The sequence below is a fragment of the Lagopus leucura genome, unplaced genomic scaffold, assembly GCF_019238085.1.
Source record: "Lagopus leucura isolate 7727_CA_CO unplaced genomic scaffold, USGS_WTPT01 Super-Scaffold_810, whole genome shotgun sequence".
Lineage (NCBI taxonomy): Eukaryota > Metazoa > Chordata > Aves > Galliformes > Phasianidae > Lagopus > Lagopus leucura.
Window position 1 is genome coordinate 1229178 of NW_024962261.1, and position 27041 is coordinate 1256218.

Sequence of the window (27041 nt, forward strand, 5' to 3'; positions counted from 1 at the left end):
GGGCCTCATCAAACCTGGTCTTGAGCATCTCCAGGGATGGGACATCCACAGCTTCTCTGGGCAGCTGGGCCAGGGCTTTAGCACCCTGTAAGTAAACAACATCTTCCTAAACATCTAACCTAAATCTCCCCTCTTTTAGTTTAAAGCCCTTCCACCTTGTCCCAGCACTATTTGACTATGTAAAGTTAAGCTCCCTGTAAGTAGCAGAAGGATACCATGAGATGGCCGCAGAGCCTCCTCTGGAGTACTGCATCCAGGCTTGGTCCCCAACACAAAAATATGCAGAGCTGTTGGAGCTGGGTCCAGAGAAGGGCCACAAAGATGATGAGAGGGCTGGAGCACTTCTCTTATTAAGAAGCAGTAAGGGAGCTTGTTTCTTCCAAACCTCATTAGATTCATGTGGGCCTACTTCTTAAGCCTGTCCAGGTCCATAAGGATGGTATCCCTTCCTTCTGTTATATCAGCTGCACTACTCGGCTTGCTGAGGGTGATGCAACTGTCAATCTTATTGATAAAGATGCCGAGGAGCACTGGTCCCAAGACAGACCTCTGAGGGAACCCTGCTCATTACCTGCCTCTACTTGGATATAGATCCATTGACCACACATCTTTCTGGCCATCATATATTCCACCCTTCAAAACCCACATCTCTCCAATTTAGAGATAAGAATGTGGTGGGCCCATGTCAAAGGCCTTGCAGAAACCTGGGTAGATGGCATCAGTTGCCCTTCCTTTGTCCACAGATGCTGTCATCACAGAAGGCCACCAGGCTGGCAGGCAGAATCTGCCCTTGGTGAAGCTGTGCTGGCTGCCTCGGATCACCTGCTTGTTTTGCATGTGCCTTAACACATGTTCTAGGAGGATCTGCTCCATGATCTTCCCAGGTGCAGACCCAGGCTCACTGACCTGTCATTCCCCAGGTCTTCTTGCTCTGCCCTTAAAGTGGAAGGGGTTTTGCTCACCTAGCCTCAACCTGTTATGTTCAGGAACGTAACAGGCGTGGAAAGCCTGATCGACAGTAATGAATGAGTCAGCCTTCTCCATGTCTGTTGTATTTAGTTCTCCCTTCTAAGCTGTCAGAGGGGGTATGCTCTCCTTTGCATGTCTCTTCCAACCAATGTACTGTAGAATCTCTTCTTGATATTTTTCACATCTTGCCAGGTTTCGTTCCACCTGTGCCTTGGCTTTTCTCATTCCATCTCTGCAGGACAGCTGGCCTTGTTACCTTATTGGAGGAGCCCTCCCAAGTTCCTTTAGGGCAAATCTGAGGTTTTCCCCTCCTCCTTCCTCAAGTGACAGCGTTCCCTGGTTCTTCTCTGTCTCTCAGCAGTATATCCCCTTCCCTCATCAAATCTGTTTTAAAAGAAAAATTACAATTAAGTTTACAACAGCATTGTAAACAAAGTCCTGACTTAAGATACCATGCTGGTTCTTCAGGACCGTATGCTTCTGAATTACTTTTTGTAGAAAAACTGATTCTTGAATTTATAGGGATTTATCTTACTAAAACAGATGCTATTTTTATAAATATTGATCTTTTTTTTCCTTTTACTGGATGTTCAAAAGTCCTGACGCAATCTGACCTTTCAAGGATTAGTAAAAAGCCAGCTTATCCTTGAAGTAATCTACGTGTAGCAATAAGATAGGAATTCTGCACTATCTTTTCTGCTTCCTTCTCCTGCTTTTCTTATCTCTCAGTAGCCTCCTTTATTTTCAGGGAGGACAGATGTATTAAGTGTGAGTTTTCATGAACAGATTTAGTATTGTATGTATTTTTTTATATTGGGTCCTTAAAATCTATTTATGTACTCGGGATGCACGTGATTGGTACCAAGGTTCCATGAACCAAGGATTGGTAACTGTCACAAGTCTTTACCAAAAAGAAAGCAACGAAACCAAGTCCAAGGTCGATGTTGTTTTCAGTAAAAATGCTGGTACAGGTTTATGAGGCTACTAACACTTTGCTGTCTTCTCGATGCTCACTGGGGATATTTCATGTTTTTGTCTCAGACACAACTTGTAGCTTAACCTCATCAGCTCTGTGCTTAGAAAACACAGAAGCGTTGGAAGATTTCAGGCCTGGAGGATACTGGGGATACATCAGAGCTGATTCTTCTGCAAACTGTAGCTGCAGAGGGGAGCCGCGGGCCGCACGGTGGGCAGCTGCGTGCAAACGGGTCGTGGCTCGGTGTCACCGCGCGACTCTCCGCTGTTTCCTCTGGTTAACGAACGCAGTGAGGTGCGGGCGGCATTCCTGCGTACGGTCGGGTAACCGGAGTATCCGTTCTGCCATTTATTCTGCGCTAACGATGTCTAAGAGTTAAATAAAGCTTCGCTCTTATTTTAATAAAGCAGCCAACCGGGCCTCGCCGACCGTCTCAAGTTTGTCTTCCCCTCCGGCGGCGTCCGCGCAGGGCCGGGCTGCGGGTCGCTTTCATCGCTGCTGCCCCGCGGCCCCCGCCTCTCGGGGCGGGCCCGGGCCGCGGCCATGGCGGCCGAGCAGAGCGTGGTCAGTGCGGCGCGGGCGCCGCACGTCGCCCCGCTCCGTGCCGGGGGCCCCGGCGCCGCGCTGAGGGCCGTCCCGCTCGTGGCCGCAGGCGCGCGGAGCCAGGCGGTGGTGGAGCACTTCCTGAGGGCCGGGCGCCTGGCGGCCAGGGACGGGGCGCAGATCCGCTGGTGGCACGCGGCGAACAGCCGGCGCCGGGCCCGGGAGGCCGCCCGCAGTAAGTGCCGGCCGGAGGGAGGCCGTGCTCTCGGCTGGGGCGGCTCCGCGTACGCGTGCAGCCGTGCGGAAAAGGATCTGGGGCGTCTGGTGGCAGCAAGGTGAATGCGAGCCTGCAGCGTGCCCTGGAGCCCAGAGGGCCATCCAGCCTGGGGTGCATCGGGCCCAGCGCTGCGAGGGCAGGGGTTGTGCCACTGTGCTCTGCGTTGTGCGGCCTCACCTCCAGCACCGCGTGCGGGCTGGCGATGTGAGAAGGACGCGGAGCTGTCAGAGGGTGCCCAAGGGAGGGCTGCGAACGTGGAGAAGGGTCTGCGGGGGGGCACGTGTGAGGAGCGGCTGAGGTCCCTTACGCCGCTTTGCTTGGCCAAGTGACACATTCAGAGCTCAGTTTTCCCTTGGCCACTGATTTCTAAAGATCCCGGTGACCGAAGTACACCAAAATGTGTCTTGGTTGCATCATAGGCAGCAGCTTGTACTCTGTGATCCTCATGGAGTAAACGAGCACCGTTTGGTGTAGGAAGTTTCCCTGCAATTACGGTTAAGCAGACACTGGAAGTACTGAATCTGCTCTGTTACAGCGTTCATTTTCTAAATAACAGGCACAGTTCACATGGTAGAAGGGGATGTCCTCCTCCGCGGTGGCAGGGGAGGAGATGGAGACCCAATTATGGCTCACCCCCCTGAAACAGACAGCGACATCACGCTGCAGGAGTGGCTGGAGGAGATGGTCAGCACAGATAAGGGCATTAAGCTGGATTTTAAGAGGTATTTTGAGACGAAACATTTGCATATACTATACATTCTTAGCAATTAACAATTTTATAAGTATTGCTAACTGTCTTCTGATGATCGTTTAAACTAACCTTTTTCTTACTGTGCAGTTCAGAGCTTATGCATTCCTTACTGGACAGTAAACTTAGTGAATCTTAGTCAGTTTTACTGAGTACATTAAAAGAATAAAAACTTTACGTGTTTTGAACCACAAATAATTATTTCATATTCAGTGAACTCATTACTGAGTTGCAACTAAGCAAAGTTTTGCTGCTGGGAAAACTGAAATAAAAGTGCTTATCTGGAAAGCTTCTTTCAGTTTTCTGCTTGAGCCAGGAAGGAGGACTGAAAACCCCATGAGATTGCTTTGACAAGTTTGAAATGGGGTTCGATATGACCTGTGATTTTTAGACAATCTTTGCCTGCCATTCCTAGATTTAGCTTTCTCTGAGTATGTGTCAGATTGTACCACATGTAGAGAATGCATCTGTACATCAAAAAGAGCTTTGTCACTGCATAGGTATGCTGTAGAAATGCAGTAATTGCTGGGTGGCTATAAAATGTAATTTGCACCAGTTGTTCTGTGTGATGTAATCACTGTTTTCATGTTAAAGTTCACGGGAACAGAAGGACAAGGGGTGGCCAGCAGGGACAGGGAGGTGATTGTCCCCCTCTACTCTGCTCTTGTGAGGCTCCATCTGCAGTACTGCATCCAGGCCTGGAGCCCCCAGTACAAGAAAGACAGAGAGCTGTTGGAGAGGGTCCAGAGGAGAGCCACAAAGATGATCAGGGCACTGGAGCACCTCCCCTACGACAGGCTGAGGGAGCTGGGCTTGTTCAGCCTGGAGAAAAGAAGGCTGCAGGGTGACCTCATTGCAGCCTTTCAGTACCTAAAGGGAGCCTACAAACAGGAGGGGAATCAACTCTTTGAAAGGGTTGATAACTGCAGGACAAGGGGAAATGGTTTCAAGTTGAGGGAGGGAAGATTTAGGTTGGATGTCAGGGGGAAGTTCTTTACAGAAAGAGTGGTGAGGTGCTGGAACAGGCTGCCCAGAGAGGCTGTGGATGCCCCTGGAGGTGTTCAAGGCCAGGTTGGATGGGGCCCTGGGCAGCCTGGTCTGGTATTAAATGTGGAGGTTATTGGTCTTGCCTGTGGCAGGGGGGTTGGAGATTCATGACCCTTGAGGTCCCTTCCAACCCTAGCCATTCTGTGATTCTATGATTCTGTGAAGATGGGCATGCTATATCCTCTTACTGATTCTCCATAGGTTCTCCATATCTTTGCTCAGAGAGAAAAGAGGAGAAATCAGTTCTAATGATTCCTTCAGATGCCTCTTATTTTTTTCCACAAGGAATTTTCAGACAAGTGCTGATCTTAAAAAGCTTTTAAAATTATACTGCACAATGAAAGTCTGGTTATATAAAAGCATTTCAAAATTACAAGTCCCCAGTGCAGCTATATTTGTGTGAGTGACACAGAATCTGATCTTCTTTTGGATCCTTATTCTTTGGTTACTGTTGCTGGAGTTTTGAAGATTACTTTAACAGTGCTTAAGAAGAAATATTTTCCGTATTCCTACCCTGTGAGCGTGATTGATCACATAATCACATTTCCTGCTAGAATTAATGCATTCTGCAAAAGGGCTTCGGAGTCACACTTCAAAAAATGCCACAATCATTTCAAAAAAGCCTTGAAAGTGGAGTCAACAGCATGTTTGAATTTTCTCAGTGCTTTGCAAAAGAAGAGTCCTGTCTGGATTTCTTTGTTCTATTTTCAAGAGATGCTTCTTTGTTTTTGTGCTCTTTACATTATTGTGTACTTCATTGAAGAAATGAAGGCATTTGAGTGACTCCGACAGTCACCTGTCTGCTAGTTCTGGGAACAAATGAAGTGTTCTGGCTTCAGAGCATGTTAGAAATTGGTTAGAAACCAATGGTGTTAAATTAAGTCATTACTGGCTTTTCTCTTGGGAAAAAAAAAAAAAAAATTAAAAAATAATAACAAAAAAAAAAAAAAAAAAAAAAAAAAAAAAAAACCAAAAAACCTATGACCCAAATGAGCCAGTTCTTGCTGACTGAAAGTGGTGGGTGGAACCCTACCGATATGCAGTGCTCTCAATAACACTAAAGCTAAAATGTACAAAAGTGCTGCTGACAGTAAGTGTGGGCAGCTTGGGTCACAGCTGGCTGCTCTTTCAAGTGCTGTCTGCACATTCTGACACGGTTCTTCTGACCTTGTCCTGGGCCAGGGCTAAGAATGGCCTGATGCAGAATGAGTCTTACGGAGTGGTGCAGAGGACTGTGGGAGAATACAGGTCTGTCCTGTTAGGATGCACCTTTAATTACAGTGATTTTAAGTTCCCGAATGTTATGTGGAACATTCATTAATTCGGTGTGAGAAAATAATTATGGATTTTCGTGACATCTGATCGGTTTCCCAATTATTCTGTATTTCCTTTCCTACCACATCACAGTAGTTTTGGAAGTTTTGTTAGGATAGACAAGGTTCATAGAATCATCATAGAATGGTTTGGGTTGGAAGGGACCTCCAATCCCCCCTGCCACAGGCAGGGCCACCAACCTCCCCATTTGATACCAGACCAGGCTGCCCAGGGCCCCATCCAACCTGGCCTTGAACACCTCCAGGGACGGGGCATCCACAACCTCTCTGGGCAGCTGTTCCAGCACTTCACCACTCTATACTATGAGTAAAGAACTTCCCCCTGACATCCAACCTAAATGTTCCCTCCCTCAACTTAAAACTATTTCCCCTTGTCCTGCATTCATCTTCCCTTTCAAAGAGTTGATTCCCCTCCTGTTAGTAGGCTCCCTTTAGGTACTGAAAGGCTGCAATGAGGTCACCCCGCAGCCTTCTTTTCTCCAGGCTGAACAAGCCCAGCTCCCTCAGCCTGTCTTTGTAGGGGAGGTGCTCCAGTGCCCTGATCATCTTTGTGGCTCTCCTCTGGACCCTCTCCAACAGCTCTCTGTCTTTCTTGTACTGCGGGCTCCAGACCTGGACACAGTACTTCAGATGGGGCCTCACAAGAGCAGAGTAGAGGGGGACAACCACCTCCCTGTCCCTGCTGGCCACCCCTCTTCTGATGGAGCCCAGGATACCATTTGCTATACCATTTGCCTTCCAAGCTGCAGGAGCACACTGCTGGCTCCCCAGGCTCCCCAGGTCCTTCTCTGCAGGGCTATTTTCAAGGACTGTTCCTCTGTATAACGCCTGGATTTTTTCTGGCCTAACTGGAACACAGCAAAGTTCATAAGAGGTTATAGGTCGCCTTAGAATGACAGAATCATAAAATCATTAAGCTGGAAAAGACCACTGAGATCATCTAGTCCAACCATCAGCTCATCCCCCCTGTGTCCACTGACGTGTTCTAAGTGCTTCCTGTCCTCACTGTGGGTAGAGGGGTCTCACCTTGTCCATGTGCTGCTGGTACAGCCTTGACGCCGTACGGCCCTCCTTGGAGCTGCTCCAGCTTGTGAAGCCGTGTTTGGAGAGACCCGTTTGGCTCAATGCAGACATCCTCCCAGGACCCAATGGGATCAGCCCCGTTGTGGATGCAGAGGGATTCCTTGGTACTGTCACCTCGTTTTTCGCAGATGTAACCTTGTCATTGGGATGGACGACTGGCTGGCACCCTGAACAGCACAATGAAGGTAAAGAGAGGGAATGCAATGCTTATGTCATGTCACCTGCTTTCCTCAAATTAATTTCACGATCGATTCTAGGTAAATGCCATTTCCTGTCAGTTTGGAAATAATAGTCAATATAAGAAGTATTACTTTATTAATTACATTTTATAACATGTAGCAGTTAGTTCGGTGTTTGAGCTTAGATGGAACTCTATGGAAATCTGACTTTTCTGTCAAGCAATACTTTGTTCTTCAAGTCATTTCCCTCATCCTGAGGTATTTCCTGGAACAAATTGCCTGAGCCCTGTTTCAGGCAGTCTGCTCCCTGAGTCCCACCAGGAGAAGTTTGCTAACTGGAGTTCTGGAACGTTTCCTGAAGAAAAGTAAGCTGGAATTGTTAAATCCTATCAGTATGCTTTTGCATTAGATAAATCAAGTGGTGAGTCAATTTTTTTTTACATTTCCACTGAAGAACTGAATTTTTTGCAATAGACTTTCCAATGCATTAATGTTAGTAATTTTTTTAAAATCACAAATTTGTGAATCTAATTGCAGCTTTTAATTATTGATCCCTATCTGGAGTTTTGATCCAAAATGTGTAAAAACTATTTTGTGATCCTTTTTGCTAGCTTCCCTTCACCCTTCTCACAGCTGCTTTGTCAGAGTGCTTTACTCCCATGCACCATGTGCATTTGTGTGCAGCAGCATAGTTCCCACCAGCATCATCTGGGAGTTCAGTGACAAACCTGCACACCTTTCCAAACCACTGATTTTGACTACCAAGGTTTAGCATTTTGTTACAATGACTGCACTGTATACTGTGCAGTATGTTTTTAAAACTAGTACAGCTTTTTCTCCAAAGTTGTTTCAGTACAGTAAAACATTGCTGGAAATATGCACAGGAACTACTGTAGTGAGTGATCTTTTAAAATAAATTTAACATTATTTTCATTCTAAATTTCAGTTTACAGCAATGCTATTTAAGGATGTATTGTAAGACACAAGAGAAACTGATTGCAAATGCAATTTACTGTTTGCCCAGCAAAACCTTAATTTTAAATTTGGTGCATTTTTTTGGCTGAAAAGCGGTAGTGACAGAAAAGTCCCTACATTGCCTGTGAGTAATTGAGAAAAACGTGATTAAGTGTTGTTACTGAAGAACAGCAAAACAGCACTCTTACCTCCAGCACTCATAAAAACCTCAGCAACAGGCACTGTATTTCAGATTGCTTGTTTTTAGCATTTTTTTAAGTACAAAACATTTTGTGTGCTACATTTCTACACAACTTTGTCTTCTACTGCATTAATTCAGATTATTTCCTCTTTTTTTTTCTTTCCAAAATGTTTTTGCTTTTAAAGAGCCGCAGTCAAGTTAAAGCTAGCATGTATTGATGTCACAGGCAAAACCTCTTAAAGAGCAAAGATGCAATTCCATGGGCGTTAAAAAATGTTGTATTCTGCAGCTATATATGAAAAAACACAGAAATTCGTGAAAATAAGATTCTTTTTCTCCTTTTTTTCCCCCCCCATCAGACAATGATATTTCTCATAATAATTTAGTCACTTCATTTCTAAATGATCTGATTTTCACAAAACTGTCTGCTCTTCCCTTGTCTTACAGTCTGACCGTTCAGTAAATCATTGTGCCTTTGTTTTGATAGAGGTTGTATTTGCGAAGAGACCTTTGTAATCACATGGTCTTTATTGCAGGCTACAGTTGGACAATGGTGAAAGACATGGCTGAGATATGCAGTGCACTCTCTCAGCCTGTCACATTCCCTGTGCGGGCAGCGTTAGTACGGCAGTCAGCGTCTGAGCTTTGCTGGTTGGTAGACCAGTCAGACCAGTAAGTCTGTGGGGCTTTATTTTTAGCAGTCTTTATTGTGAAGTCACATATTTCTCAGTAATAAAGCTCTCGTTTCTGTGAAATAATAACATTTTTAAAACCTCCTTTAATATTACTTATTATAGATAGCTAATCTTTTATAGGTTTTGTAATCCAGTTCCATTACAACCATTTCATAAGATTAGCAAAGTTAATTAGTCCAACCAGTTCGACATTGCAATTTGCAATTAATTGCTACCTACACTTTATATATTCCTCAATTGATATATTCCTTGTATTCTACATAGTTGGCCTAAAAGCATCCCAAGTCAGTTCTGAATTGGAACTCATTTATTAACACTGGTGGTCAGCAGGGCATTACCCAGTTTGCTCACAGTGGGACTGGGGAGAGAATCAGAAAGGCAAAAATGAGAAAAGTCATGGGCTTTGATAAAGACCATTTTCTAAGTAAAAGAGGGACAAAATAAAACAAAACCAAGAAAAGTAAGTGGTGCAAAAACAAGTACTCACCTCCAGACCACTAATGTCCTGCCAGTCCCTGATCAACAGCAGCCTTGGCAAACATCTTCCCTGCTCCCCCAGGTTTTTAATTGCTGAGCACAATGTTGCATGATACTGAATCCCTTTGGTGCTTTGATCTTTGTGGGTCAGCTCTGCTGCCTGTGTTGTGTCCCAGCTTTGTATCTGTTCCCAGCCCATCAGCCTTTGCTTTGTCAGCACTGTTCAGCAGCTGCAAAAATATGAGGTGTATTGTCAGATCCGAAACATTTCAGCATACTGAGCTGCTGTGGAGAAAATTAATTCTATCCCAGCCAGAACTACAGCAGAAGTTTACTAACAATCTGAAGGACATTGCTTTGATACCTGAAAAACATTCAGTGATTTCCAGACACTTAAGTTAGAGTTGCTTTAAAAAAATGTTTTTACAAACCTATAGCAATTTCATAAAAAATATGTTTACATATAATAAAAGAAGACAAAAACTTGCCTCATACAGACTACCATTTCCTCATTTGTTCTTGGGCTGCAGTCATATTCTCAAGGTAGCCTGTCTGTATCAAGCATTCTTTGTGCTCCTTATGGTACAAATTTGTGTTGTCTGAACTTTGGAGTAATATTTTCAGTAATTGCTTTTTACATAAACTTGAAATCATTGGGGCAGCAAGAAGAGTGGGGAGACCATGAGTGCAGTTTCGTGAAACAGAAATGCAAGGTGGAGGAAGATTATTGGTATAAATGTAAACGCATAAGGAAAACAGGGACATACAGTTCTCCTACTTCCTAATTTTGAATCTTGCTTAACTTTGAAATACAAAGGAGATAAAATTTGGTAAATAATTACATTCCTAACATTAAGATACCACACTTCTGACTATTTTAGAAGCCTATAAATGCAATGTTTGTTTGTTTTTTTTTCCGTTTTATATCCATTATTTTAATAATCACTTTTTTTTTTTTAATAGGTACAGCCTCACTGTTTGGACAGGCAAACAGGATGTATATTCTGTAGAAGATTTGCTTTTCATCCGTGAAAACTTTGATAAAAGTAGGGTTTATTATGACATCTCAGAACCACAAAATTCTGAGTTTAAAAAGGCTATAGGAATAGAATGTTAAATATGAAACCTACAAGGTATGACCTCATTTATAATAATTGGTTTCTTTAAACTTGAAAGGGAAGTGTATTTTCCTGCTCAAATGGAGTGTATAGAACACACCCATAGTCACTGAAATAGTTCTTGTATAATTTTCTTAAAAGGTTTTCCAAACAGAAATGCAGTGCCTCTTTAATGGGTCACTATTGTTATTTACTCATCACGTGCATGTTCTCTGTCATTCTCTCAGTGTGATCTAGCACTTGTTTCCTGCAAGTATATAAAGGAGAGAACAACCCTGATTGCTACTTGTAGACCAAGGTAATTTGCTACCAACAGCTTTTGTGTCAGCTGTCAAGAACCATTCAGTGTCTGCCAAGAAAAATCATTCATATTCATACAGGAGGACAGCGAGACTGTAGTAGGTACAGCACTGTGCAGTTCCTCAGAGGGATTATTTTGTAGCTCATCCTCATATGCTCCATTTGTGCTGCTATCATAATGGGTAATTTTCTCACTCCTCATCAGTAGAAGATTCTGTTTATGACATGTTAAATGTAGAATGCATTATATTACCACAAGCTGTTTTTTCTGTTTTTTTGTTGGTTGGTTTTTGGGGTTTTTTTGGTTTTTTTTTGGAAGGGCTAGGGGGAAAGACACCAGAGTATTATGAAATGCTTCCTATGCTATATTCAAATTCAGGGGAGCCTTCCCTTAAATTCAGCTGTTCTAGGATTTCTTTCAATTTATTTAAAATTTATTTTGATTTTCAGTGAATATTTGCTTTAATAGGGGTTAAACTACTAATGAAAAGATATAAGCAAGTGTGGGACACATTTTTAAAGAATTTTTTTTTAAAACTTCATGTTTATTCAAAGATATATTTTTTTTTTCTAATATAATACACTCTTGCAGCTCTTGAAATTTTAATTGAAAAGCAGTATTGATAGTTGTTATGTTCTGATGTTTGTAGACTTATTCTTTAGTTTGACTCTAGTTGCTGTAATATTGTTGGTTCACGGAATGTGTCTCCATGATGTTTGTATCTATTAGCTTGTGTGGGTCAATGTACAAATGTAAAGACTCCTTAATAAAAAGCTGGGGTGTTACATCAGTCTTTTCTTTGGCTCTCTTCAGGGCTCTGGTTGTTGAGTTTCAGTATGTCTTTGCAACAAAGTGAGATGAAGTTACTTTCTTCTAGCTGCTCTTACTTCTGACTTGTGTTTTCACTGCAGGGCAGTCATTACTGCATTATTACATTTTCAGCGTGGCTGAAGAAAATAATAATTCCACACTGCAGTTACTTGTAATTGTGCTAGGGCAGGAAGGTCAATGTTCCCTTCTGCCAGCTCTTGTGCAGGTGGATGCAGCAGGCTGATGGGGATCATCAGATCTTAGGCTGCTGCTGCAGCACAATAACAAATTACTATTTTTGTTCTGTTCCCACTAAAATGAGAATTATTTTGCTCTGTAATCATCTGAATTTTGAACATAGTTATTTTCAAGGCAATTACTTGTTGGTTTTCAGTGTCTTTATATTTTGCCTTCATTCCCTTCAGTCTTTCTGTGTTCTTCTGTCATAGCCACTGCCTTGGCTGCCTGTCACTCCTGATGCTGTTGAAACATAAAAGGGAGTAGCTTGTTGAGAGAGAAGGCTGCAACTAGTGGCATCTGGCAGCTTGATTGTGCTCAACTGATAGTTCATCCCTTTTGGGGAAAAACAAACACAAACAAACCAGGAATTAATTACAGTGCATCAGCATGCGCTCGGACTCAGAAATTTGGAAATAACTTGGACTGTATTCAGTCTTTTAAAAAACTCACTGCTTGCTCTAAGATTGTTGTGTGTTTTTTGAGTAGAATCCAGTCCCAGTTGAACACAAAATCACATGTTTTGTTTTTTTTTTTTTCCCTATGTGGAACAAAACCTCTACATTAATATTAGAAATACATTGTGGTGCTGGACAGAGCCACAGATCCTAGTGGTTAAACGTGAAACAGTGGTTTTGACTTCATGCAGATGCTCACAGTAGTCTGGTACTTTCTTAAGTGCTGCAGTGTTAACACTTTGGCTTCCCAAATCCCAGTTTAAGGGAAATCGTGTGCTGTTTACAGCACTCACTGATGATGCTTGTTTGCTTCCGAGGAGCAGGTGAGCAGTAGGGTGAGGCAAATCTTGCTCTGAGGTGGGGGATTGATAAGACCTCCAAGCATTCCTCTTAGACAAAGATTTTGGGGTTCTTTAAGATTTAATGGCACATTTCACCTTCTGCACAGTAAAGACTACCACAGAGGACTAATACAGGTACAAAATAAGTTTTTGAACAATTCTAATTCCTGTAGTTTGATTGGTTGTTAGAAATTTACTTTCCTCTTTGTTGTCTTCTGACAAATACTTGTAAGGAATGTGTAAAGCCTTTGCACCAAGTAGCTCAGATGCTTCTATCAGCACCCCCACTCAGGGCCCTCAGGTTCTGTTATTCATTCTGTCAGACATAGAAAAGTGTGCTTGTGTTTTTACAGTGTAAAATGCAAAAAGCGGGGATGTTCATGGGACGTATGCGCTCCCTCTCAGTTACAAACATTGTCCGAGGAGGCACCTATCTCAGATAACAGGTCCTATCTCTGAACAACAGGAGCAGAACAGGATGTCTATTTTTAAAGAAGGCCAGTTTTTCTGAAGGATTGTAAGACTTAGAAACTATTAATAGCTGGGACATTTTCAGAGATGTTAGTCATAAAAATTGGCATTTTGTACCAGTTCACTCTGCAAAGAAAACCCGAGTTTTCTTAAGATGCATTTATATTGGCAGTGATCTCTTCGAAGGCCCTGCAGCAACAGCAAAACTTGATGGAAAAAATACTTTGCTGAGAAATACTGTGAAGTATTTTAGTATCCCTCCCTCCAACTCTGGATTTAAATTTGAAAGTGAAAAAAAACTCATCTTCTAATGAGAACAGTTTGAATGTAGTCAGGATGATTTGTGTGACTGACTACTAACTAATGTTATCTTTTCTGTTAGTGACCCGTGCTCCTGTTACATGGACGGCATTGTGAACGAGTGGTGTCATGCTTTGCTTGTGAAGGAATCTAATTACAGATATCTGATTTCAGGGGGAAAAAAAAAAGAAAAAAACAAAGTTGACTACTTGTATCTCATGATATGCATAAAGATGAAGGTATTATTAAGTGTTGACAAAAGAAAAAAACCTACATTTTAGCAACTTTTAATTTACTTGTTTTCTCATGTAGCTGCACTGAATGCTTGGAGATGCTGCCCTCTGCTCTATAGCTGTAAGACAAAAAAGAAACAGTCCCTGCAAACAACCTCCTCCTTAATGCAAAAGTAAAAGCAAAAAGAACAGGGAAGGATATTTTCAAAGCTGCACTTTGAGCACAGCACATTAAATGCAGCCATGGACATGTCTTTTTTTGCAGCGTTTTTGTAGTGACTTGCTGTTCTTGTACACAGCGAACCAAAACATGAAATACATAAGTGTAGTGGATGTTAGGTAATCACTGCTTTTGTGAGGCAATCACAGAAGACATTTCGCAGTATTGCACAGTATCTTGCAGATGAAAATGGAAAGATTGAGGAAAAAAAATCATCTTTCTGAATTTGTACCAGATCTGCAAAAGTCTGTCGCAGAGATCCAGAACCAGCAATCTCATAAGTCAATGCATTTTCCTCAGAGCTGTAATTTACATTGACAGGAATGCTTACTCATGGAAGTATCACTTATTTTATGTAGTTTAATGCAGGGCTTTTCAAGGACTGATATATTAATCTTCTCAGAAGTGTGAGTGAATGAGCTTCCCTAATTTTTCACTGCCAGATGTGAAACAGAACAGATGATCTGCTGGGTGGGAAGCCACAGTCCTGAAAAGCCAACATGAGGCAAGGAAAAGGTTTCCCCTTGTGTTTTCTTCATCGATATGCATGAAGAACGCCTGAAAGGTGTTTTGTTGTTTTTAAATCTTTGAGCCTGGGGGGTGGAATTTAATATTATAAATCAGGTCTGTTGGGAACTCTTTGCCTAAGGATAACTGGAAAACAGATGGGATGTTTCAGGAATGGCAGAACTGTATCTTCAATTCAATTGCTAAAATAAGCTACTGAGAGTGTCTCTCTCAGATATTACTGTGTACAAATTCAGCTCTGTTTGATTAAACTGTTCCAGTTTTCCAGTTCAGAGACAGCCTGAGGAACACTTAGCAGTATCTTTGGCAGTGATTCAGCATCTCCTAAACGGCGAATAAATGGGTATGTCTATTTCCACATTGTCTGAAGGGGAAAAAAACCAACTTTTATTTATGCATCATTACAACAACAAGAAAACACAACTGAATGGTTTTTACTTTTAAGGTCACTTTTAACACTGATGCAACAATAAACACATTAACTTTTCACATTATTTCTGCGTGAAAATTAGGCACAAAGTATTGGCAACATGGCAGAAAGATCTCTCTTCTCAAGGCATTGGGCATTCTCCTCCATCTTCTAAACACTTCTAAAAAAGTACTATTTCAGAGAGCAGTGCATAAGTTAATACATGATTAATTACAAACCCACACAGCAGAAAAGAGACTTTTAGAGAAGATATGAGTAGAAAATCTAAAAGGAAAAAAGTATTTCTTAAAGACATATTTTGAACTCTCAGTACTTACATTAATCATGAAATGAATAGACTAGAATTCACTTTCCACAAACAGCATAAAAACCACTTCATAAGAGCATTGTGTTGCATACACGCTGTGTCTATATGGACTGATTTTTAAATTTATGGTTAGTAATTCAAGATTGCCTAATGTTACTCCACGTAATTTCTCTGCTACAACACGCTTCCCACCTCATCTTTCTTGTTTCTGCCACGCATGCGCTGAGGCTGGTCCAGTAATGCCTCCCGAAATACAGCACTGTTCTCCAGTCTGCACCTGAATGGAACCACGTTCTCCACAAGCTTCACCACGTGTGCCAGTGGTTAGCAGTATGACATAACATCACTTTCGGAACTGCCTCAGTTCTGACTGCTCAACTGTGTAACCTCGTGGAGCTAAATCTACCCCATTCTTACTCATCCATAAATGAGTAAGGAACTTTCAAGGGATGAACAGTCCTTCTCTGAAAGATGAACAAGCAATCAAATAAATACCCTATTCCTGTCGCCAGCAACGTGTTTGTGACCGGAACTGGTTATTTCTGAGACACCCACTGAGGAATACTTGATGAAGTAACAAAGCAAGTGTGACAGCTGTATCCACGTCAAACTCTCTGCGGGTCACTGTGCATCAGGGTGCTACACATCTCAGGTTAGCAGAGCTGTGAGCACTGCGACTTTCAAGGCTTATGTATTTTTTGTGGAGGAGTTAATTTTGACTACAGTGGAACAGGTTTCCTTCGCTCATTCTGGTTACCTGTGGGAGTTTGGACAGAGAGCAATTCTCACAGAATCTCTATAATCCAGAGGTTGAAAAGACTTGGTATCGAAAAATCATTTTAAGATTTAAATCTGTAATTCTGGATGTGCATTTTGTTCAGTGTTGTTGAGCAGGGATGTTAAACCATGCTATTTCTGTATGTCGAAAATTTCCTTCTTCAAAAAATATATATTAGGGGCTTTTTATATATATTCTATATTTTTATATATTCATATTCATTTTTATATATTTTTATATTTTTCCATCAAAAGGAATTTACAGAGAGATTGTATATTTATTATTTACTTGAAACTGTCTTATAGTAAGAGCAAGACTAAACAACATCACTACTCATACAGCTATTCATTAGGCAACAGCGCAGAGTGAATTTTGACAGAATCCAGAAGACGACAGATAACACCCACAGTATTTTTAGGAAAGGGCACCTCATTTTGGCATACAGAAATTCAGGTTATACAGACACCAATACAGATGGCTTTTTTGTTTGTTTGTTTGTTTTTGGTAAATATTGGCAAAAGAGAGCACATTAAATACTTCTCAAGCTTTAGAAGACAAGTTATTAAATGTTAGATTTGATGCCATAAATCATCTACAGAACATACACAAATGCAAGATAGATGTTTGGAACCACAAAACACCAAACAGGAAGGAAAAGCACATCTTTGATAGAAACGATTAAAAATATATATGAATTATCTTAGAGGCAAAGCATGTTTCTGACCTGTAGCAAACTCATACTCTTGCTTCAAATTAGGCAAGATGAGGTCTTCCAGCTCCCAGGTGAATATCCCCATTGTTGGATTTTTTTAATTATTATTATTTTCTTTTAATATGTGAGAGCAGGACAGAGCTCACCCTTGCTCCCAGGCGAGGAAAGGTATGTGATACCTTCCACCACCTGCATCTTGTGTAGAGAAGAAACACGCGTATGGGGAGGACAAGGTCCCACGTGTTCTGCCTGAAGCTGCAAGTAACAGCTCCATTTTGACAGAGCCTTTACCTCCCCCACCCATCCTTGTTTTAATCAGTGAACTCCAGCAGACAGCCTGAGAAGCCCATGTTGATGGACGTGGCTACCTGGTGCTGCAAGCAGGGTTTGGTCATTTTACGTGAGAAGCGAGAGCACCACTCAGGCACTCTGCTGGCCTCATGGCTCCATGCTGGACTGCTGTCAGATGCTGAATGCCCAGCTGCAGCGCTCGGAGGTCTGTGTACTGTGCCGATTCCCAGTGGGCACATCGAGCACATTCCCAGTCTTCATCTGGAATTTCTCAAGTGAAGCTACGCATACAGCATAGCTTTGTAACATCTGTTTTCATTTATAGTCTGTGCATTGTCTGTTTACAAGCAGTAAATTCACGGAAGCCAGAGGATGTTGCCTATTGGCACCCACCACTGCCCACCCTTCAAGCACAGGCTCGTGTCTGGAATGTCTGGATATCACAAAACTCTCATGTCCAGCATCAAAGTCAAATGTTCCAGGTTCCCAAATTTCATTTGTACAACTTGTCTGGATGGAAAAACAAGGCAGTGTTTGGGCAAAACTTGCAACCTAGAACTGAGAACTGCATCACCTAATATCCCGCATACATTCAGACTGATGTGGGTAAGGCTTCAGTGCTAAAGCTGAAATTAAGAGCATATAATAAATATTCCTCAGTCTGCAGAAAGCAACGTCATTTAATTAATTCATTAGATGGGTAAGTATATCTTTTGATGTAGTACCTAAGCCATTTAATTCATTCTGAGGCTGAGAGCCCTACATCACAGATCTGCCATCTTTTACAGTTAGGTAGAGCAGTGAGTCTGTACACATTGTAAACATTTTATAACTCTTCAATCTCCTGTCAAAAATTCACTACTTGCCTAATCTGCTAAGTCTGTAATGACTGCTTCCTTAGTAGCTTTTTTGTATTTTTGGTCTCACTAAGGGAAGCAGGTGCTGCTGGTATTGTTTTTGCCCATAAGGTTTCTAGGGTAATTTCTTATGTAAGAAATTAACATCCGGAATTGGGGGCTGCAGATTCACATTGAGCGGTGGAAGAAAAGCTGGTCTTGCCCGAGCACTGTTATCCAGCAGAAAGGCTCCTGAACCCTGTCTTTCTGGAAAAGTCTCATTTTTTCTTCTCCTGGGAACAGAAGGTATTTTCTCCAGTAAATCTCTAGAACTTGGAAACAAAGAGTGAGTTGGAGACACAGTCTTCTTCTTTCCTATCACTGACTTACTGTCTTCTGCAGCAGCAGGATGTAGAGCAGTAGTTAACTGAGAATGAGCGCTGTGATGATTTGCTCCTAAGCTTCTTTTTTTGATAATACTGCGTAGGTTTGAAATTAAGCTGGTTGGTCCCAAACTAGAATTCTCATCCTCACCCCCAAGGATCTCACTGGGAAGATGCTCCTCTTCACTACAAGTCTGAGTGTTTATCACCTTGTATAATTTCTTTGATCTACTTTGAGCAGCACTTTTCAATAAGTTAGCAGTGTCTTTTATGTCAATATTTTGGAGCCTGTTAACAAACTTCTTTGATAAGGCAAAGCCACTGGCTTTGGAAGAGAGCTTTTCTTCTGGAGTTATATCCTGGAGCTCTCCACGTAGATTGGAAATCTTATTCTGGTGAAACGAGGAAGTAGAGTGCTTTACCCACGGCTCAGACTGAAGTTGCTGCAAATGTGTCAGCTTGGGTCCCATGCCTGATGAACTTGAATTTCTTGGTGAAACTGGCTGAGAATGGTCATTGTGTTCGGGATGCTCCAGATCACTGAAGCTGAAGTGTGCCCTTTTAGTTTCATTTGAGCTTGAAAGCGGGGGTGATAATGTCAGTTCTATTTTGGATGGGGCAATGTAGGAAACTGGAGAGTGGCATACCTCAAGTTCTGGAGGAGGCACGTTTAAGTACTGTTTTGTTGTCAGCCTTCCCGATGGAGACTTCTCTGTTGTGATTATGATAACCTCCTTTCCTCTTGCTCTACAGGCATTGAGAAGAATTCTCAGAGTCTCTCTGTCTTCAGAGTTTATTGCATACACCAGCGCAGAGCAGTCAGAGTGATCTTGTAGGCTTGGGTCAGCTCCACTTTTCAGCAGCAGAGAAACCACCTCAGGCCCCGCTTTTCCTAGGCAAGCATGCATCAAGGCTGTCTTTCCAGATTTGTCCTGGATGTTTGGATCTGCCTTGTTTTCCAGTAGATATTTAACCATCCTTGCCTTGCTGACACTCTGAGAGTCTGAATGTCTTGTCCTACAGGCAATCATTAAGGGGGTTTCACCTCTATTGTTACTTTCATTGACGTAGACCCCACCTTCCAACAACAGCCTGGTGAGGCGTAGTCGACTCTGATAGACAGCTCTGATCAGGGAGTTCCCTTCTGTCGGCACTTCTATAGTCTGATTCATGGCACTTGTCTTTTACGTACACCTTCCTAGCTGCAGAAAATAACACCCAGTGCTCAAAGAAGGCAAGGAGGCCAAAAAAAAAAAAAAAAACAAAAAAACGGGGGGGGTGGGGAGGACGGAGAAAGATTAGCTGTTTGAATTGCTCCTATAAATTTGTCAACACTCCTTTAAGACTACAAAGGAAGGGGGGGGGGGGGGGGGGAAATTACCACCTCCCAGACTTCCAGAAACGCTTTTTTTTAAAAAAAAACAATATTTGAAATATTTATAGTTGCTTAAAATGTATCTGCCACTATGTTTTCTCTTTCTCCACACTGTAATGGCTTTATACTGACTACACCTAAGTGACTCTGCAGCAGTTGTAGCGCTCCTGATTCAAAATATTGGAAGCAAGAACAAGATAAACGCTGCAGCGTTTGTTTTCACTGAGTTCCTGTGAGTACCTGAGCTGCTTCTGTTTTTTCTTATCAAATGACAGTGCTAAACATCAACAAATTAGTGAGGAAAAAAACAGGTTACTTAATAGGGTCTTAATGAAGAAGAAAAGCATAAGCACACTTTGTTTAGCTAAGAATTAACTTTTAAATAGTTGGAAGACTTATATTATTTCTTTTATAAAAGTAAAGTAGTAACATTTGCAGAACATTACCTTAGTTACGGTGCTTGGAGAACTTACTAATCTGAGTGAAACTGCACAAATGAAGTGATGCCAAAGCTGCTGTGCTTGTCGTGGAGCTCGGAGTAATACACAGACTGGGCAAAAAGCATCAGCTCTAAAAGAAAAAAAACATTCAATAGTATGAAGAAAAATTCTGGAGGTTTCATATGAAAAAAATAGGAGCTTAATGACATAAACAGTGGCTCGAGTGCACTCTCAGCAAGTTTGCTGATGACGCCAAGCTGAGGGGTGCAGTCAACACACCCAAGGGATAGGAAGTCATCAAAAGAGACCTGGACAGGCTGAGCAGGGGGCCAAGAAGAACTTCATGAGGTTCAACAGATCCATGTGCAAGGTACTGCCTGTGGGTCGTGGCAACCCCCAGTGTAAGTACAAGCTGGGGGATGGAAGGATAGAGCACAACCGTGCCAAAAAGGACCTGGGGGTACTGATGGATGGCAAGCTGGACATGGGCAGGCAATGTTCCCTCACAGCCCAGAAAGCCAACCTGGGCTTTCCTGGTATCCTGGGCTGCATCAAAAGTGGCATGGCCAGCACCATGAGGAAGGTGATCCTGTCCCTCTGCTCTGTGCTGGTGAGACCTCACCTGAAGTACTGTGTTCTCAGTACAGGAGAGACATGGACCTGTTGGAACATGTTCAGAGGAGGGCTATAAAAATGATGGAACACCTCTCCTATGAGGACGGGGCTGTTCATCCTGGAGAAGACTCCAGAGAGACCTAACAGTGACCTTCCAGTATCTAAAGGAGGGGGAGAGAAGAAAGAAAGGGACAGACTCCTTAGTGGTGTCAGCTGTGGTAGGGCAAGGGGAAATGGTTTTAAACTCAAAGAGAGCAGATTTAGGTTGGACATAAGGAAAAAGTTTGTGGGTTCTTCTTTTGTTTGCTTGTTTTTACAATGAGGGTAGTGAGGCAGTGGAACAGGTTGCCCAGAGAGATGGTAGATGCCCCTCGTCCCTGAAGACGTTCCAGGTCAGCCAGTACAGGGCTCTGAGCACCTGACGGAGCTATAGGTGCCCCTGTTCATTGCAGGGGATTTGGACTAGATGGCCTTTGATTCTAAATTACTTTCTGTTTGGAGAAAAGTCTTCAGAGACAGAAGAAAAATCAGAATTTAACAACTGGCAGAGCAATATGATTTCAAAACAAGATTGGAGATGAAAACAAATTTGTTTATTTACAATTTGTTTCTAGAGAAACAAAAATGTCAAATTAATTTAATTGCAAATGAAATGAACACACTTATTATTAATCCATAGGGAGTATTAGTAATATTCTGGTGAATAGCTGAGAAGTAGTAACTTCATTCTGTTTTTCTTCAAAACTGGTGTTTTATGTTGAATTCTGAAGTCGAAAGACAGTATCAATGTACTTTTTTTTGTTCTAAAAGTCCAAGAAACAGCAACATAGAAGTCAGCTGAGATACACACTTACCTCAGATCTCCACCCCTGCCATAGGCAGAGGTGCCTTTGTCCAGCTGTGACACGCCACGGCTCCTCAGCTGCAGTGAGAACAGTTAGTGCAGGGGTTTCATGCTTATTTCTCTGTCCTCATGGAGCAAATATCGCACTGCTGATCACTGGTGAGAGCAGAGATGCCACTGTGATAATATCATTTTCTTTCATTGGATTTTGTTCTTTTTAAAAAACTTCTTCTTGATAAAACTATATTTTAAAACAAATTGGACTGAAACAGCTTTAAGGATTCATTCCATTACAGTGAAGTTTCATGATGCAGTACTGTCTCTCTCAGCTTTTATTGATGTACAAACCATTATTATGAAATACATATTTTTGAGGTGTAAAACAATCAAGATTATCATCAAGTCTATTATTAAAAAGAACAGTCCAATTAACTGGTGCATTCAAGGTGTCAGGACACAAGTTAAAGAGAAACATCTTCTAGATAGCACACATGCTGGAGTTCTGACACAGTCTCCCCTCATTTTTTAAATATCTGTAAGTCACCAGTGATTTTATATTTCTTTCAGACTTATCTTTTAGTACCTACCTGCATGCATTACTTACATGAAGGTACACAGCACTAACAGAAGTCTTTTCATCTGCAGAAATTCTTTGGTTAGAAGAGCATTAAATAACAGGCACAGGAGGAGTTGAGAATAAGCCATTTGGCAAGAAAATGAGACTGTTCTTCTGTTATCTGACCAAATGCTACCACTTGCTTACAGGTGCTGTCTGCATATACTTCAACTGAACTATGAATTAAGTAAGGGTAGAGTAAGGCTAGCCTAAGCCAGTTTAAATGTTTGGAGCGGGTTTTCTACTTGGAAGACCCTATTTTGCCATAGCAAAGCTAAGGTTACTTAAAGCTCAACTTCTAAATAACTTCTACTTTCTTAATTAAACAGAGATCAGCAGCAGCCAGAAGAAGCATTGAGCCTCATTCACTCATTCACACTATGAACAGACAGCTGTAACAAAGAGCCGCAAAAAAAGATGAGGTGCTTGCACGCTGCTATGATCATAGAACCATAGCAGCAATAGAATCAATTCTGTGATTAAGGTTGGAAAAGACTGCTAGGATTATCTAGACCGAATGTCCACCCATCACCAATACTGCCCACTAAATCACATCCCTAAGTGCTGTATCTACCCTTTCCTTAAATACCTCCAAGGCACAGTGATTCAACCACTTCCCTGGGCTGCCCATTTTGGTACCCAACCCTGGAGAAGAAATTCTTCCTAATATCCAACCTCCTTCGGCACCACTTCAGGTCATCACCTCTCATCCTATCACTGATCCCCACCTCACCACAACCTCCTTTGCAGGCAGCTGTAGAGGGGAATAAGGTCTCCATTGAGCCTCTTCTTGAGACTCAGCAAACCCAGTTCCCTCAGCTGCTCCTCAGAAGGCTTGTGCTTCAAAAACCGAGAGCTTCTCTGCCCTTCTCTGAAGATGCTCCAGAACCTCCATGTCTTTCTTGTAGTGAAGGACCCAAAACTGAACACAGTACTTGAGATGGAGCCTCAGCGGGGCAGAGTACAGGAGAACAATCACCTCCCTGCTCCTGCTGGCTGCTCTGATACAAGCTAGAATACACTGGCCTTGGCTACATAGGCACACGGCTGGCTCTTGTTCAGCTGAGTGTCAATGAACACCCCAAGTCCTTTTCCTCTGCACAGCTTTCCTGCAACTCTGCCCTGCCTGTAGCATTGCCTGGGTTTGTGACCAAAGTGGAGAATCTAATACTTGATCTTGTTGAACTTCCCCCCATTGGCCTCAGCCCACCTATTCAGCCTGTCCAGATCCCTCTGTAGGGCCTTCAGGCAGATTGACACTTACCCTCAACTTGGTGTCATCTGCAAACTTACGAGGGTACACTCAATTCCTTCAGCCAAATCATCAATAAAGACTGTAAGTCGGTTGGGCCCCAATATCAGCCCTTGGGGAACACCACTGAGGACCAGTCACCAGCTGGTTTGGACTCCATTCACCACCACTCTCTGGACCTGGCCCAAAGCAAGTTCCTTACCCAGAAAAGAGTGTACCTGTCCAAGCCACGGGCTGCCACCTTTTCCCAGAGAATACTGTGGCAGACAGCGTCAAAGGCTTTGCTGAAGTCTAGGCAGACAACCCTAACAGCCTCTCCCTCATTCACCAGGTGGGCTACCAGGTCAGAGAAGAAGATGAGACTGGTCAACTAGGACCTATCTTTCATGAAGCCATGCTGGCTGGGCCTGAACCCCTGGCTGTCCAACACATGCCATGTAATCTTACTCAAGATGACCTGTTCCTTATTCTTCCTTGGCACAGATGTCAGGCTGACAGGCCTGTAGTTCCCTAGATCCTCCTTATGACCTTTCTCGCAGATAGGAATCACACTGGCAAATCTGCAGTCCTCTGGGACATCTCAAGTAGACAAGGATCACTGATGGACGATGGAAAGCAACTTGGCAATCACTTCCACCAGTTCCCATGGCACCCTTGCATGGATCCCATCTGGCCCCATGGACTTGTGACAGTCCAGGTGCAGTAGCAGATCTCTGACTGTTACCTCCTAAGTTGCAGGGGGTTTATTCTGCTCCCCACCTCAGACTTCCAGGTCAGAGGGGTAGAGTACCCAGGTGATACTCTGACTATTAAAGTCAGGTGTAAAACAGGCATTGAGAACCTCAACCTTTTCCTTGCCCTCAGTGGTCATGTTCCCCACCACATTCAGTAAAGGATGGAGATTCTCACTGTCCTTTAACTATTGGTACATTCGTAAACACATTTTTCCATTGTCCTTTACCACAGTGGCCAGGTTGATACTGGACTTCATACTGGGCTTGAGCGTTTCTGATTTTCTTCCTGCATATAACTTAGCAACTTCCCTGTGCTCTCCCTGAGTTGCCTGTCCCTTCTCCCACAGGAAGTAAACTCCTCAGTTCCCTGTTCAGCCACCACTTCATCTTACAGCACACTGGGACAGCCCACTCCTGCATCTTTACAGTTTCCTTCTTGAGGAACATCCAGCCTTCCTGGATCCTTCTGCCCTCCAAGAAGGACTCTTAAGGGATAGGATGGTGGGGGGATGGTGCAAGCACCAAAAGACATACAGGATGCAGAATACACTACTAGAAGAAAAATTATTTGTTATTTATTATTTACTGCTGACTACTTCCACCATATCTACACTGGCCATAGGCACGTATCTGCATTTACACAGATATGCATGCCCAGCTGAGAACAGACCAAGAGCCATCTGTAAGCATCTCTTGCCCTCACAGTGGTGAAGAGGTAACCACAAAACATGCAGCACATGTTGCATGAACCTGTCCTGTTAACACTAGAAGAGTTACATATCTGTAAATGAACAGTATAATGCAGAACACATTCTTGACAACTAGGCACCATAACCATGATTACATCTGCAGAATCTGTCCTTACAGGAGAATGCGTTATGGGCCACGTGTCATAAAATTGCTATTGTGGAAACAAAGTTTAGACAGACTTCTGTAAAACCAGAGTGACACTGGCTGAATGGAAACACACCTAGACGGGGTACACACTGCTCCAAAAAAACACAAATAACAACAACAGAAAACCAATAACCCAACAAAAATGCACAGTACTTACAGATACTTGTGAAAGTCACAGTTCAAGCAGACTCCCCATAAGATTTGCTCAGTTGATAATTAAACAAATTGGGATTACACATGCTCTAATCTCAGTAGCTGTGATGCCAGGAACAACTGCATGTGTTACTGAGATGTGAGGAGAGCCACAGGAGCAAGACTGGTGCTGGGACAGCTCATCAAGGAATGAGGAACTGCATGACTTTAACTGCAGATTATAAGCTGGTCTTTCAGAACATTCACAAATTTCTAATGTTCTTGTGCAAATCGCATTCCAGAAACACTTATTCTTTCTGTAGATAAATTAATTTTATTTTTAAAGAGACAAATTGTCCTGGAGACTGGGATGAAGAAGCACAAGGCACCTGGTAGAATGAAAATGAATTTTTGAAGGCAAAGATGGTTTGTTACCAAGAAGTAGTGAGGCAGTGCTGTGGATCTGTGCTGAGTCCTATCTTGAGGTCTGACAGACAAGTACAAAGTGGTGATAACCTAGATCCCTATTCTGACAGAGGTCCTGCTGCCATCAAAGTGGGAAAAGCCAATGGAACTTAGAAGTTTTAGCAATTTTTTTTTTGTCCTGTACCCCTTGCTTCGTGGTGTGCAAGCATACTGATCAGCTGTCAGTGCCCCTGCTCACTGCAGGGGAGTTGGACCAGCCTTTAAGGGTCCCTCCCAACTCAAACAATTCCATGACTCTAATTACCAGGTGACAGCATTTTGTTACAGGTAAGAATGGAAATAACCACAAAGCTAAGGGGCAAAACGCCCACTGTTATAATGTACAGGTATTTTCACTACGTGAACATAGCAAAGGATGCTGTGAATTGGTGTTACTGCAAGACATTCCTCACTTACTCAAAGTTAAAGCGAAATCTTCTTGGTATGCCCCACCCACTCAGTTGCACACAACTTTTCACAGCAGCGTTCAGGGATCTAACACGATTCCACTACAATTAAGGCAGCGATTCTCCCCTCTGTCAGAGACGGGCTCAGCCACTGAAGGAGCGCAAAGCCGTCAGCGCACCCGTGACTCACCTTAACTCCTTGAACTCTCCCGGTCCGTGTAACAGCTCCGATCTCCCCCGCTGATATTTAACAGCATGTAAGAAACGACTTCTAGTTAACAAATTACAAACAGAGCTAAAGTTTCCCCCACAGCCCCGGGGAGCTGCCGGGACCGAGCCGGGCTTCAGGCACCCAGGCGCGACTCCCCACAGCCACAGCATTTGCCCCTCCGCCGGGCCGAGCTGAGGGCGGTCCGAGCGCTGCCTGCAGCCGTCCCACTCACCGTGCTGTGCCTCAGAGGAGCGTCGGAGAGCTCCCGAGCCCGCAGGCTGCCGTCACACCGGCCCGCTCGCTCCTCACCTGTTCCCGTCGCGGCTCCTCGGGGCTGGAGCGGCGCTCCGCCGCCCGCCGCGGTCTCAGTGAGAGCCGCGCCTCCCCGCCACGCGCTCAGGCACGAAGTGGAAGTTCCGCCTGCTTTTATAAAGGGGCCGGCGGCCAGCGGGGCGAGACGTGAGGCGGAGGGGGTTCCCCGCTGCGCAGACGTCGGCTCTCTCGGGTCGCGCTCAGCGGAGGCAGCGGGCGCCCACGTCTGACACTGCCCAGCTGCCTCACAGCCGCGCTCCGCTGCCTCGTTCGCACAGCCCTCCTGCCCCGACCCAGCCTTCCCTGCCACCTCCGCAGGATGGCTTAGGAGGCCCTCACACCTTGCTGCCCATCTCCTCGTGGCAGTGGTCTCCCTCCACGGGCTGTTGGCTTTCCGGTGTCCACCACTGCCTCCACTTCCCTGCTGTCCTCTACAAAGTGATCTCCTGGCCGCGCTGCTCTCCCTCCGCGGCGAAGGGCAGCTGTTGTGAAGAAACAACTCC

The 27041-nt window shown here is 43.5% G+C and overlaps 2 protein-coding genes across 2 annotated transcripts; one reads left to right on the forward strand and one right to left on the reverse strand.

Annotated features, from left to right (window-relative positions):
* The first annotated feature begins 2488 nt into the window (after positions 1-2488).
* On the forward strand, positions 2489-11688 carry FAM151B (family with sequence similarity 151 member B). Its single transcript, XM_042866343.1, has 5 exons — positions 2489-2723; positions 3322-3487; positions 6945-7162; positions 8849-8984; positions 10448-11688. Exons 1-5 carry the CDS (start codon positions 2489-2491, stop codon positions 10599-10601), a joined length of 909 nt encoding a protein of 302 aa, XP_042722277.1. The 3' UTR covers positions 10602-11688.
* A 3512-nt stretch (positions 11689-15200) lies between these two features.
* ANKRD34B (ankyrin repeat domain 34B) lies at positions 15201-26248 on the reverse strand. Its single transcript, XM_042866353.1, has 4 exons — positions 26206-26248; positions 21523-21668; positions 20060-20183; positions 15201-19440 (listed from the first exon to the last, which is right to left on the reverse strand). The coding sequence occupies exon 4, from the start codon at positions 19408-19410 to the stop codon at positions 17992-17994; it is 1419 nt and encodes a 472-aa protein (XP_042722287.1). The 5' UTR covers positions 19411-19440; positions 20060-20183; positions 21523-21668; positions 26206-26248; the 3' UTR covers positions 15201-17991.
* Positions 26249-27041: the final 793 nt, after the last annotated feature.

Excerpts from the sequence above, each read along its gene's own strand:
- FAM151B (XM_042866343.1), top strand. The coding sequence starts at position 2,489 with ATGGCGGCCGAGCAGAGCGTGGTCAGTGCGGCGCGGGCGCCGCACGTC. Across the intron at positions 2,724-3,321 it reads GGCCCGGGAGGCCGCCCGCA|GCACAGTTCACATGGTAGAA; the intron begins GTAAGTGCCGGC and ends TCTAAATAACAG. Across the intron at positions 8,985-10,447 it reads TTGGTAGACCAGTCAGACCA|GTACAGCCTCACTGTTTGGA; the intron begins GTAAGTCTGTGG and ends TTTTTTTAATAG.
- ANKRD34B (XM_042866353.1), bottom strand. The coding sequence starts at position 19,410 with ATGAATCAGACTATAGAAGTGCCGACAGAAGGGAACTCCCTGATCAGA.